This window comes from Caretta caretta, chromosome 9 (genome assembly GCF_965140235.1).
Source record: "Caretta caretta isolate rCarCar2 chromosome 9, rCarCar1.hap1, whole genome shotgun sequence".
In the NCBI taxonomy this organism is placed as follows: Eukaryota; Metazoa; Chordata; order Testudines; family Cheloniidae; genus Caretta; species Caretta caretta.
This window is the reverse complement of record NC_134214.1, coordinates 1,119,832-1,134,345: the sequence shown is the minus strand read 5'-3', so window position 1 is coordinate 1,134,345 and position 14,514 is coordinate 1,119,832. Positions and strand designations below refer to the sequence as shown.

At 54.5% G+C, this 14,514-nt stretch overlaps 1 protein-coding gene across 3 annotated transcripts in view; it reads right to left on the bottom strand.

Annotated features, from left to right (window-relative positions):
- Nucleotides 1-14,514, bottom strand: part of XXYLT1 (xyloside xylosyltransferase 1) — a 107,074-nt gene that overhangs the window by 75,962 nt on the left and 16,598 nt on the right. For all 3 annotated transcript variants that reach the window (XM_048864539.2, XM_075132013.1, XM_048864538.2), the window contains exon 2: nt 5,417-5,564. In XM_048864539.2, coding sequence (XP_048720496.2) covers nt 5,417-5,564 — 148 coding nt within the window. The remainder of the gene's footprint in view (nt 1-5,416; nt 5,565-14,514) is intronic.

The window sequence follows — 14,514 nt, the reverse complement described above, 5'->3', positions numbered from 1 at the left end:
GGACACTCCGGCTTCAGGAACGTGACAAGTGACTGACATGTCTGGCCACCAAGACATTGCCCTTTGCATTTCACACCTGCCTCTGCAGAGGGAGACAGTGCTCGCAGTTTGCCAAGCTGCACAAAGCACGCAGGCGGGATTTACGCTGGGTGGAGGCCAGCAGGCTCAAGTGGCTCTGCCTTATCCTTGGAAGGTAAGCGCCAGCTTCACAGGAAGCCAGTGATACAAGCCAAAGAAAGGAGCCAATTTCAGAGCGACAAGAATTCACAAATAGAAACCATCACCACAGAGCCCTGCTGCATGGGAAGCAACTAGAGGCAGTCGTTCAAAATCCATTCCAAAGGGCCCACAATCCCATGCAGCCAATGATCCATAGCGAGAGCACCTTACCCTTCCGACAGGAGTCATAGAATCATAGAATCATAGAATATAAGGGTTGGAAGGGACCCCAGAAGGTCATCTAGTCCAACCCCCTGCTCGAAGCAGGACCAATTCCCAGTTAAATCATCCCAGCCAGGGCTTTGTCAAGCCTGACCTTAAAAACCTCTAAGGAAGGAGATTCTACCACCTCCCTAGGTAACGCATTCCAGTGTTTCACCACCCTCTTAGTGAAAAAGTTTTTCCTAATATCCAATCTAAACCTCCCCCACTGCAGCTTGAGAACATTACTCCTCGTTCTGTCATCTGATACCATTGAGAACAGTCTAGAGCCATCCTCTTTGGAACCCCCTTTCAGGTAGTTGAAAGCAGCTATCAAATCCCCCCTCATTCTTCTCTTCTGCAGGCTAAACAATCCCAGCTCCCTCAGCCTCTCCTCATAACTCATGTGTTCCAGACCCCTAATCATTTTGGTTGCCCTTCGCTGGACTCTCTCCAATTTATCCACATCCTTCTTGAAGTGTGGGGCCCAAAACTGGACACAGTACTCCAGATGAGGCCTCACCAATGTCGAATAGAGGGGAACGATCACGTCCCTCGATCTGCTCGCTATGCCCCTACTTATACATCCCAAAATGCCATTGGCCTTCTTGGCAACAAGGGCACACTGCTGACTCATATCCAGCTTCTCGTCCACTGTCACCCCTAGGTCCTTTTCCGCAGAACTGCTGCCTAGCCATTCGGTCCCTAGTCTGTAGCTGTGCATTGGGTTCTTCCGTCCTAAGTGCAGGACCCTGCACTTATCCTTGTTGAACCTCATCAGATTTCTTTTGGCCCAATCCTCCAATTTGTCTAGGTCCTTCTGTATCCTATCCCTCCCCTCCAGCATATCTACCACTCCTCCCAGTTTAGTATCATCCTGAGTCACGTCAGGAGAGCCAAGCACACTGCCTGGCACTCGGTCACCGCAGCAGGGAAACCCTTCAGTCAGGGTCCTGGCACAGCTCCAGGCCTGGGAGGAGGGGGCAGAGGGGGTTGCAGTCATTTCAACTGCGGTAGGTACAAAATCAGCCACCATGTAACAGAATGCCCCTACTGCTGTCCTGATCCATGAATTTCAACAAATACGCAAAGGCTGCTGTGAGACCCATCTCTGGGGTTTGGGATTGCAGCATTCCAAGCCAAACTGAGACTTCCCGGAGGGCAGGTGGGATGTACCTGCTTCTCAGATGGAGGAGGACAAATCAGGATGGGAAGAAACACAAGAGAGCAGCCTGCTGGGCTGTAGAAAAGCAGGTCTTTGCTGTTTTGGAAATTAACGAGCATCAAGGACAGATTCCTGGACTCAGCCCCCACCCACTGTCCTGTTCTGCCCCACACCGGGTGCCTGGCCAGGCCAATCCAGATATCTAACAACACTGGGCATTAGACAGATTCACTTTATCTGGGTGACTGTTCAGAGAGTAGAAAGCCCATCACAAAATAACCCAAGACAGCCTCTTTCTTCCAGAGATTCCCCCCTCCCCCACAAACCATTCTGCATGCCTCATGGTGCCAGTTGGTCCAGACCTCCACCAGGAAGGTCTTGGGTCACCCTCCTGCCTTCCCTGCTGCCTGACGCTATGACCCTCCTCCAGAAGGCTGCGTTTGAAAGGATGGCCCAAGAACAAAGGAAGGATGCCAGAGTCTGCTCCGTTTCCTCCTTGTCTGGAAAATAACAACTGCTCATATAACTGCCGGCGCTGCACGATACACTATGGGCTCAGGCAAGCCATCCCCTCGTGTTCACTCAGCTATAATGGGCTTTATGGCCCAACAGAAACTTCCCTGAGCACATTTCAGTGCCCCGGCTTACAGCCAATCATTAATGACACCTACGTCCACACTGCCATCAGAGGCGTGACTGTAGCACAAGCAGACATACCCGAGCCAGCTTTGATCTAGGCAGCGCAAGTAACAAGAGCAGGGAAGCCAGGGGACTTGGTGACACCTCGACCCAGGACATGCACACAAGCAGCTGCTGCCAGGTGACTTGGATCCCATGAGAATTGGGTGTCCAAATCCCTTAGACAGCTTTGGAGAGCTCAACTCTGCCCTAGTAGAATGAAGCTTCCCCATGAGAAGAAGCTTCACATGAGAAGAAGACGAGAAGCTGGATATGAGTCAGCAGTGTGCCCTTGTTGCCAAGAAGGCCAATGGCATTTTGGGATGTATAAGTAGGGGCATAGCGAGCAGATCGAGGGACGTGATCGTCCCCCTCTATTCGACATTGGTGAGGCCTCATCTGGAGTACTGTGTCCAGTTTTGGGCCCCACACTATAAGAAGGATGTGGATAAATTGGAAAGAGTCCAGCGAAGGGCAACCAAAATGATTAGGGGTCTGGAACACATGAGTTATGAGGAGAGGCTGAGGGAACTGGGATTGTTTAGTCTGCAGAAGAGAAGAATGAGGGGGGATTTGATAGCTGCTTTCAACTACCTGAGAGGTGGTTCCAGAGAGGATGGTTCTAGACTATTCTCAGTGGTAGAAGAGGACAGGACAAGGAATAATGGTCTCAAGTTGCAGTGGGGGAGGTTTAGGTTGGATATTAGGAAAAACTTTTTCACTAGGAGGGTGGTGAAACACTGGAATGCGTTGCCTAAGGAGGTGGTGGAATCTCCTTCCTTAGAAGTTTTTAAGGTCAGGCTTGACAAAGCCCTGGCTGGGATGATTTAATTGGGGATGGGTCCTGCTTTTGAGCAGGGGGTTGGACTAGATGACCTCCTGAGGTCCCTTCCAACCCTGATATTCTATGATAAGCCCTGGGAGCGCTGTCACTGGGAACACTGGCTGGCCAGAACATAGCTCCAGAGCCAGCCACCCCGCACTGGCAGGCAGTTGGGCTAGATGACCTAACAGGCCTTTCCCGTCACCGATGCAAATGTTGATTCCCTGCCCCCTGTTCTAACCACTGCAACGCATTCCCCGCCATAGCCAAACACTGCTCAGTGGCCCAGCTCAGCAAGACACTGACGTGTGTGCTGAGCTGCAAGGGCCGGGCTGCCCCCCTGAAGCCAGAGGGCTCCTCATACGCAGGTACCTTGCTGAATCAGGGATGCAAAACGCTATGAAGGCTCCACAACACCCACATGGTCTGTGACCATCAAATTCTGACCCAAACATTCATTAGTGCGCCAGCAACTCAGCCACTCTCCCAGGTCTGGCCCCTGCTGTGAGAAACAGGAGTCTTAGCAGGAAGGGAAGACAGAGCAGGGACACAGCGAGTTACAGGCCGAGCTTACAGAGAAGATGTGTCCCAGGAGAACTACCCACAGGCTGCAGAGGAAGGAAAAGGCTGCAGCTAACTGAGCCAAGCCCCTTTTCCAGGGCTGCTTTGTTTTCCTGTAGATTTATTGCTGTCCCTTGGTTCCACAATAATGCAGAGAGCAAGGCAAGATAAGAACAGATAAAGACAAAATCAATGACCATCCATCAACAGAGCTTTCCGATGGGAAAGGAATGCACTAATCAATACCCTGCTCTGCTCCCAGTGTCTGCTCACACGGAGCCAGCCAGCCAGGGGCCATCAGCTACCACAAACCTGCTGCATCCCCATCTGCTCGCCAGGCATGGGCGGGGATGGAAAAGCAGGAAGTTAACACAGCTGGAGAATTTCAGATATTGTCGGAAGCAGAGACAGGGCCAGGGCAGCCTCCTGCTCCATACTACTTTACAGCTCAGGGCTGTTTGGATCCTCGACTTCAGTTCCTTTCAGTGGGCTCCAGGGGCACGAAGGAGACTCAGACGTAACACAGCAGCGTCCTGACACGCTGACTCAACCCGCAAAATCACTGGCGCTCCGAACACACACCCGTATCCCAGCCGCCGTCCCATTCACAAGCGCCGAGCGCCTTTCGCCAGCAACACCCCTTTCAACCTGAGCTTCTGGGGCAGTCACAGCTTCAGGCCCGCATGGCGCAGAGAGCTCCCTCTGGCCTGGTCCACAACAGGGCTGGTTTGAAACCACCGTAGGTGAAGGAAAGATCTGTGTCTGAGGACTGGCTTTTTAAATGCAGGCTCCCCGACCCACCAGCTCTCCCACCCGGGGCTTTGGGGACAGCTCAGCCCAAAGAGCATGAGCAGCCGAAGCCCACCTGGATGCTGGAGAGACTAGATGTGCTGGGCTGAGGGAGTCCAGGCCTGAGGCCCAGAGAGTTTCCTGTGCTGGGTTCAGATGCTCAATACACCCTCCTGTGTTCCGCTGACTGAGAGTTGCTCTGATCCAGAGATCAGGGTGGCATTATTCCCCCGGGAATGGAGGCCACGGGGGTCCAGAGCGAGGGGACTCCCTGAGGGGGCCCACAGTGAGAGAGAGTCAGGCATGCTGGAGGCTCAGAGAGGTGCGGCTCCAGGAGGTGGAGGGGCTTAACCCCCAAGAGAGAGTGGACCCCTGAGAAGGGCTGTCGCACTGTAGGGGGTTTCCCCCAGGGACCGCACGACCTGTGAGTCCATGACAACTTGGGCCTTCACCAGGCTCCTTAAGAACAGGGAGCAGAAATCAGGTTCTGACCCCATCACAGGGAACTACCTCCTCGGGGGAACGTGTGAGCATACTCCAGAGCCTAGGGAGGAGAGGCCTTATGCAGTGTCAGCAGCTGGAAAGAACGTCTGACTGCAGGGCTCAGCCCCACTGCAGGTTAGCCCTGGGCACTCCCCAGCCACCACCTGGAAACAACAGCTGCAGCATTGCACCTTCCAGCACCACCTTTGTAACGGGCCAGGGAGCCCCAGGGCACAGCTGGAAATCACCAGCCAACACGGCCCTGTGTGTGTCAGTGATGCAGTACTGGGCACCAGGCTACACAGAATGCCCTTGTGCGCCGCACTAGGGCAGTGGCTCGTAGCTCATCGAGGTCAAACCTGCCTGTCGGCACATGGACAAGCTTGCTGTTCCCGCGACAGCAGCCTCTCTGCGTTGCATGGACCACTGGGTACATTTATGTGCTGGGAGAAACCCGCTGTGCTGCCCCTGGCTGCTGCCGCGCCCGGAAGGCTCACCTGTGGGCATGATGCGGTGCATGGCCACGGACAGGAAGAAGATGGAGTCGCTGTAGTAGGCCCCGGACCCAGCACTGAAGTGTTTCTGCATGGCCTCAACCACTGGGAACAGCTGTTCTGTCAGTACGTCCACGTCATGGAATATTACCTGGGGGAGACACACAAACCACCACTGGGCTCACTGTGCACCGCAGACAATCCCCCCACGTGCTGGGCACATTCGCTGGTGCTTAATACTGAACCACGTAGATTATTTAGAGGGACTTCAGTTTTGCCAAGAGGCCTCCCTGGGCTGGGCACTGCACACACACAGTTAAGGGCCCCTGACCCAAGGAGTTTATAATTTAAATAGATGAGATAGGGCAAGGGAACTGTTTATCTCCATTGTTCAGATGTGGAAACTGAGGCACACAGCAATTACGTGATTTGCCACAGGCCACAGAGGGAATCTGGAGCAGGGCCAGGAGCTGAACCCAGATCCCCGGAGCCCCAGCCCAGTGCTTTGACCACAAGCTCAGCCTCCTTCTCTAACATTTCAGCACAAGACTAGGTGCAGGGAAGGATGGGCCACAGCATGCGAACCAGCAAATAAAAGAGGGTCCAATAACTGCCCCAGTAGGAGGTCAGAGCCTGTGGCACAGGTGGCTTCCTGGGGTTTCTTACACTGCTGTTGATGCAGTGAGAATGTGCTATGGGCCAATGGCCCGGACCTGCTCTCATTTAAGCCAGTGGCAAAACTCCCTTCAATGTCAGTGCTCAGGGACCAGAAACTCTCACCCAGGGAGATCTCACTGTAGCCACAGGTGGTCAGCAGGGGCCTGATCCCACCAGGTGTGACTGCACACCCTTGCCTGCAAGTTCTTTGCAGCAGGGACTCTGCGTCCATCTAGGTCTGCACAGTATCTCGCACAAGGAGGGCACACACCATAAATGCTAATAAAACAACCACCACCATCATCCGCGAGAACAATTCCCACCCAGATCAAAGGTAACATCTCACTTTTCCCATGCGGATCTCTCAGTACACTCTATAGCTCCATGAACCCTGTGCTGAACGAGGGGGTATAACAGACTCTCCTGTGGCACTAGTTTGCTGCTAGGGCTTGGGCACTCACGAGGCCAAGGACTGCAGTTGCTGCACGGTGCATTGAAAGAAAGAAAAATAACTGCTCTCTGCTAGTGCTTCACAGGGTCCCTGGACATCAATGGCACAAACCCGCCCGGTGTATCTGCTGCTACGGTGCACTACAGGCTGTCAGATCAGAGGCTGGTTTAATACGGGATTGAACACATCACATCACAAGCAGAGCACGCTCCCCTTCCCTTCTCGGGGCTCGTTTCTGTGGCTGGACATGCAGGGAGATTGTGAGCCTTGCACAGACATCACTGTGGCCTGCCACTGTAAATACGGTGGAGAACATTATGGCCCGGAAAACTTGGGCTCCCATGATGCTCTGTGACACCCTGCTGCGTAGAGATCTCTTCCGAATGCATGCTGTTTATAACCCCTCTTGCTGGTGACACACGACATAATTAAATAGATGCACAAATAAAAATCTGGTTATTTTCATGAGCTATAGGAAAACAAAACAACAACGCACCCACATGCTGTACTGCCCTCTGAGGGACTGGAGACTACACAAAGGAGGCTAACAAAGGGGCTTTGCCACGAGGAGCACGTGTTCCCAGATGTACTTCGTCAGCCATTAGCTACTGACATTTTACAAGCCCCTAATTGATTTTGAGATGCGACTAAGTTGACACACAGTAACTACTATGCAGTCCAATGTTTATTATCCAAACGCCATACTACAGGTTACTGAGTCATGCCAGATAACCAACCGAACGTTCAGGGTAATTAACAGACATCAAGAACCTGACCTTGTTGCTGATAAGAGAGTTTGGGATCTCTGAGACCTGGAGAGTCAAGGTCACATTGTATTCTGCATGTAAAGGAAAACTGGAAAAGTTCAACCAGACACTGGCTCTTCAGTAACGTTAAACGCAGCCGAATCCAGAGAGGACAAAGGGGCTGTACTCCATGGCTCTCCCTTCCCAGACATTTCCCAGGCGGTACTGTCTCACTAAAACATCATCACTAGACGAGCTGCAAATTGATTCTAAACTAGACTCAGAGACCAACCCTCAAACAGACTGTGATGGGTTTTACTTCAATCCATCAAACCAAGAGGTAACTCATCCACACGAGGGAGAAGTCTCTGATACCTGGGAAACGCACTAACTGACAACACCATCTTCCATTCTTCTGCAAGACACATTATGTAACAGTGACCTCAGGAAAGTGCAGCAAGGGTTACCTCTGCGTACGGACCTTCCCTCCCTGTCGTCTGGTTTGATCTTGAAGTTGAAGTTTTACCTTAACTGTGATATTCCTGATGAACAGGGAATAGAGAAGTCAAATCACAGGCTGGCAGCATTGCTGGCTAAACACCGAAGAGGCTCTGTTCATAGGGTACCGATTTCTCCTCAAGTCCCCTCCAGGGCAGGGATCTCAGCAGCATTCCCCTCTCCAAGCCTTGTCAGACGCATGCCAAGACTTCTCAGACACTGGCTGCCTGAGGAAAATGGCTCATGGTGGACAATAGCTGCCAGCCACAGGCAGTTCCTTGTGCAGAGAGTGCTCTAGTCTCGAACTCTGCCAGGCTCCCGGAGTGAGCTCCGCAAGCCACGTTAGCGCTCTGGGCATGAGCGCCCCGGCCAAACGGAGCAGTTAGTGCAGGGCCTGGCGAGGCCGAACTCATTGGACCGTGTAAAGTGGTTGGAAAGCTTCAGCTGGCGAGTGGAAGAGAAGTGCACAGCTATTTAACGAATGTCCTGGGCACCGAAACGGGGGCAGTGGGAAGCAGAAACCCAGGACAGGCCATCACTGATCACTGCTGGGCCCTTGGCCTTCCACGCAGCTTCCAAGAGAGATGCCAGCCAGACGGCCCTTAGCCTCAGAGGTACTGCCCCGCTCTGCTCCCCCCAGCCCTGGGGGTGGGCATCTTGCCCCCCCGCTCCTCCTGCCATAGAGGGAAGTCATCTCGGACCCCACCTGCTCCCCTATCCCCAGGGGGGCATCTCACTCCTTCCCAGTTCCTCCAGCCTTGCGGGGGGCATCTTGCACACACACATCCTGCTCCCCGGGCCCTGAATGATAACGGCTCGCGCCAAGAGGAGAAGCGACTCCTCTGCACAGCGAGCTGTCTATGGGGACCTGAGCTACTCGCTGAGGAAGGCCAAACACGCCACTTTGTCTGGATGGGACTGGCTGCCTTTCACGTATCCACGTTTGCTCCCATGCTGCGCTCCCCCCTCGGGAGGGGCAGGCCGCAGCTCAGGTTGTATTGGGGATCTGCCTGTGGCTGATGGAGACACAGGCTGATGCCAACACAGCGATACACAGGGTGTACGTAAGGATTTTGTCTCTTTATGCAGCGCGGTTCCACAGGCCATGCGGGAGCCCAGATGTGGCTAAAAAGCATTTGCTAAGAGATCAACAAACAACAGTTTGGTCTGGCCTGCAGGGGTGTGAGAGAGTGCACAGAAAAATGGCTGGCGCGGAGAGCTGGGACTCCAAATTACCCCTTTCCTGACATGAGGGAGCAAGGGGCAGCCCACGAACTGAAAGGCAACACATTTACAACTCCCACAAGGATTTCTTTTTACCGGAATGCATATTAACCCATGGAACTCACTGCCACAAGACGATATTGAAGCCAAGTGCTCAGCAGGATTCGAAAAAGGATGAGACATTTATCTGGACAAGAAGAATGTCCAGCATTACATCACTGTGATGGTCTATACTATTATGGTCACCACTTTTACAAGACTCTGATAAATTTAGTACAAAGTATGCCTTGTGAGATATCATTTGAAAACTCATAATCTGCTGAATATTGTCATCCTGATAAACAGTGTGTATCAACACTGTTTGTTAAATTGTTAGATTCTAGTATGTATCATTGTTATCACATGCTCCAAGATTAAGACAAGCAGGCACAAACCAGTTTTTCAGAGACAAAGACACACTGGCCCTCCCAGACAGGTATCAACAAAGTCAATGGGCTGACTTAAGCATCCCTTCTCCAGCAACTGGAAGGTGTGAACAAGAAATTTACGTTGCATCACAGGAATGTTTCAAACCACAGGTCCACAATGGACTATGTGTCACCACGACTCAGCAACGATGTTTCTCGCCCAAGAAATTGAGCTTTAATAAATCGTTTTCCTTTGATGAAATGACAGACTTTCTGTGAGCTTTACTGTTCAGTAGTGTGCTAGACAGTACAAGACGCACAGTTCTGAGGAAAGTCTGGGACTAAGAATTTGCTGGTGTTGCTCTGCAGTTTAATTCTTGAGTGGCTAACAAGGAGCACTCAATGCGGTGCCACGGGGAGTGATTTTACATGTTTGAGGTGGTGTGTGAACAGACCAGGAGTGGGGGTTCTTACCGCAAGCAACATAAGAGTCACCCCAGGTTGGAGAACTGATGGGACACAGCTGTTCAGTGCTCCAGATTGTACTCTGGGGAATGTCACAGTCACACAGGATAAAAATTTACAAAGGGCAAAAAAAATCCTCCTGCTTCAGGGCATGAGTCAGCCTGTAGCTGACAGGGGCCAGGAAGAAACTTCCCTGTGGGCAGCTCCCTGGCAAGTCGCCCACTACAGGACTGTCTGCACCGTCGTCAGAGGCAGCTGGTCCCAGCCATTCTCAGAGATGGGGGAGAGGAGAGGGAACTGCTATGGTTAAATTGCTCGCAGGCTGGGATTTCTCCAACGACGTCATATTGCTGACACTCCTCTCAGGAGCGCCCTTCCGCGCCATGCCATGCCTGCTGGCAGCTCACCCTCGCCCCTTCTCTCCTCAGCACCCAATGGATGCATTTCTCTCCATCTGTGACACGTTTCTCGCCTTCCTAGACCGTAACGTCTCCAGCGCACGGCCTACATACGCCGCCCCAGAGCCCGCCCAGCACAGCGGGGCCCTGACCCCATCGCACCTCGGCCTGGCACCAGGACATGACCAGTCACGTCACTGTGCTGGATGGAACTGGTGACTTAGGCGGCTCCTCGCATCACTGCCAATCCCTGAGCCAGCCACTCCCTCTCAGAGCCAACAGTCTTGTCAGCAGAGTAAACACGGGAGCAACATGACACGGACACGTGGGAAGGAAAGAAACGGCTCCAGCAGGCCCTGTAACCGGGGGAAGAGCCAAAGGAACACAGGCCTCCCCCCAGTGAGCGCTCCTCAGTCACGGAAGGCATGTCCAAGATCACGTACTATAGTCAGCCCTGATAAAGTGCCCATCATCCTAGTATCAGGGCAACCTGTCTGTGCCAGTGGAGAGGCCGATGCATCTAGCAGTCAGTGATTTCCCTCTCGGACCCAACGGTGAGGATGGAAAGCAGGAGAGATGCACCAAGGGGAGCGTAGCAGTAAGTCTGGGAGGAGAGTCTATTATTAGCCACAGGTTTTGTGTTTTGGGTGACATGACCAGCATAAAAGCCCTTCTGAGGCACCGCTGCAGAGAGCACGTAACACCGGTTACAGCGTTTGAGCAATAATCATGCTGTCAGGAGACCGACCATCTCCATGAGTGGATAATGGCAAGGCCAATGTGAAACGGAGCTCTCTCTTGACCCCGGTAACATCGAGATGCACAGAGGACTCTGGCATTTCAACCACGTTCATCGCAGAGCACCCAAGACACCTGCTCTGCAGGGCTCGGTTTCCCACACAGGCTGGAGCAGGGGCGTTGTGCTGCGGTGAGGCCAATGCTGTCTTGCTATCAGGCAAGCACGGGAGCAGGGAACATCCCCAGCAAGGAGCTCTTCCCCTCTGCACTGGCGACAGGACAAGGGCTGCTGCTATCAGTGGGAGCCCAGCACCTCACACACGGCACCATTTCCAGGGCTGCAGCTGGGAAGGGGGCTGACCTGTACTTCAGAGAGCCCCGGGAAGGAACTCCCACACATGCCAGCTGGTCAAAGCACCCAGCCACCAGACTGGAGTGAGCAGGACCGCGCTATTAGGAACATGAGGGCCGAGTCTCCTGCAATGCTGTGGAGTTACATCAGTGAATGTGCGAGGAGAATCAGGCCATGGGATTTCCCCAACCCTCTGGCATATGGGAAGTAGCCCCAGCTTTTCCCTGTCTGTTGCAGAGAAAGGAGCAGACCTTCCACTCCAAGAATTCTCTTTTCATGCAGTACATTCTTGAGCAATAAAGACAAGGAATGAATCGACTCTGCCTCCAGAAACACAAGGGGCAGGAGACCTGTGAGCCGTGCAGCCAGGCATCAGAGCAGATTGCTCCTGTGCACACACAGCCAAAAGGCAGCACCTGCACCTCAGCTCCAGTGAGCGTCTCTCTCCCAGGACACTGCAGGTAGGGCAGCAGTATCTGGAGAGGCTCATCAGGTATGCTGCTGGGCTGCACACACGTGTGGGCAATAAGCAGGTTTGTCGCAGGCTGGGACGTTTCCATGCACTCGGAGAACCTCCCAGCGCTACATGAATTTTTCAGATGGCACTTAGTGGGAAAACAGAGCGACTGGCTTTCTTTTCTGTTCTTCTCTCTCAGGGCACGGGTGTCATTAAACCAGGAGTCTGCCAAGGGCGCCACCAGACCGGGAGCCTCCTGAGCTGTTTTCAGCCCCTAATTCCTGCAGGGTCCCTCCCTGCCAGAAGCCAACTTTCTCCCAGGGTATTGTCATCCCTGGTACCAGCTCTGCAGCCGGGGGACGGCGTGAGCACAGCGTGTGTTGCTAACACCGTCACCACTGCACAATGGCCCTATCACATGAGTGCAAGACATTTCGGGTGCACAAACTCGGTGCAAATGCTGGTTCCTGGGCAGTGTTCTGGGATCTGGGAGGGGAAGCCCTATTGCATTGCTGGATTTCCCCCATAAGAACATAAGGACGGCCCTACTGGGTCAGACCAATGGTCCATCTAGCCCGGTATCCTTTCCTCCGACAGTGGCCAGGTGCCCCAGAGGGAATGAACAGAACAGCTAATCATCAAGTGATCCATCCCCCTAAGCCACACGGTTTCTCTCCCTTTCTCACCGGCACAATCATCTGTGCAACATGATTAAGCTTCTTCTTTTGCTTGTGTTTGGGACTGCAAAAAACCAGCGAAGGGCAGCCCGATTGTGACGCTGTCTCCCGGGAGCTGGAACGCAGCCACGCGCCTGTCACCTGGGCTCTGCAAGGGTCACGGCCCAGGAACGGGACACACCCCCTCTCCAGGCCACCAGTTCCCATACAGACCAGGTCAGCAACCAAGAGCTGTTATCGGCTGTCCGTTGGGTCGGAGGAGCGGCTGAGAAGGGGAAGGAAGAATTGGTTCAGCTAGGGCCATAGGCCAAGACACTGACCATTGCGTTTAAAAGCTGCTGCTGCTGAAATGGATGAAGCAGACACATGGGAGGGGCTGGGAAATCAAATGCGAGTGGAAGAAAAACAGGGGGGTGCAGAGGGCGTTGAGCTGGCACGGACCTGGGGAGGGCAGCGAAGAGCTACAGGAACGAAGTGGTGCTGCACAGAGGAGAGAGAAGGAAAGGCTCCAGCCAGACGGCTGGGGGGAGCCAGTGTCACACCTTCGCGCCCAGCACAGCAGAGGCCTGAGATGCAGCCGTGGGCTGGGCGTCAGAGCGCAGATCCCCACCAGCGCCAGGCTGGAGAAGGCCGCCAATAGAACCATGCACAGTAAACTTCCCAGGCCGTGCTATGGCGGGTGGGCTGGGGCAAGGAGAGCTCTCCTGGTCTGTGCACCAGCTCGGAACCAGGAGCGCCTATGGTAATCCCAGCCTAGCTCTGAGCCCGCAGGGGGCTGGGCTGCATGCAGCTACAGCCCAGGCCAGCGGGGGGCGCTGCTGCATGCTGGCAAAGGGGCACTATCAAGCGGACATCCATGGGTTGCAAGAGCCCGAGTCTTAAACGTTCATGCTGCAGCAGCAGCTCGAGAACCGACCCCCCCACCCCGATCAGAGCCCCAGCCTCCCGTGCAGGCCCCCAGCGAACGCCAGCTCCCAAGAGTGCATGGTCTATGTGCCGAGACAGAACAACCAGTGAGCGGGTCGGGCTGGGGGAGGGGGAGATGTGATAACTGGGCGAGCGTGAGGCTCAGCCCATGGGGCAGCGATCGCAACTCGGCTCTGCCTGAGGCAGTCCCACCAACCCATCTCCCCCAGAGATCGCCATCAGCCCCGGGCTGCCCCAGCCTGCCTGGGAGCCGCTGCCTGGCCCTGCCTCAGCCTCACTGTGCCCCGAGGTGCAGGGCTCCCCTCCCTGCCACAGAAAGGGAAGCTGCTGCTGTCTGAGTCACGGTTGCCCTTCGTTACCTCTGCTCCTTTACTGCCACTTCCTCGTCATTAATAAAAGCCATCAGCAGCGCTTCCGCCCCACCGCCACGCTAACAAATCACCCTCCAGGCAGTTCCTGATAAATGGCTCTGCGTGCGGGGCCGGGGCCAGGTGCACAGGGCCTGGGTGGAAAGGGGAATTCTGCTCCCCTCAGGGCTCGCGCGCTGTCAAAACAAGCCAAAGCCAAGCCCACCCAGCCCCACGCGCCGGGGTGGAAGCTGCTGCATCCAGAGACGTGGAAACAAGCGGCAGAGCTTGGCCAGAAATGGAGCAAGAGGAATAAAACTGGGTCCAAGTGGCCTGTGGCACAGGACCAGTGCGAAGACCACTTCAGGCTGCTGCCGACAGAGCAGCCTCCTACCGGCATCTGCAACTCCCCCACATTCAGACGGGCTGTGTCAAAGAACCCTTCACCCATGGGAGGATCCCTCCACGGACCATCTCCCGCCCATGGAGACGGGATGGGCCAGGACGACCAGGTGTGGGGCGACGACCGCCACAGAAACACAAACTCTTCGCAACAGATCCAGCCACGGCTGGTGCCTTGGAGAACCGCAGCAACTAGGCCTCTCTGAGCAGGCTTTGAGGGCGTGGAGCTCGACACTGCACGGCCAGCCGCCAGGGCTCCCACAGCGGGGCGCTGAGCCAGCCTTAGCAAAGCAGGGGTGTCAGCTGAAGGGCTCCCCAGTGCCGAGAGCGGCCTCGGAAGGTAAGGTCCGGTTCG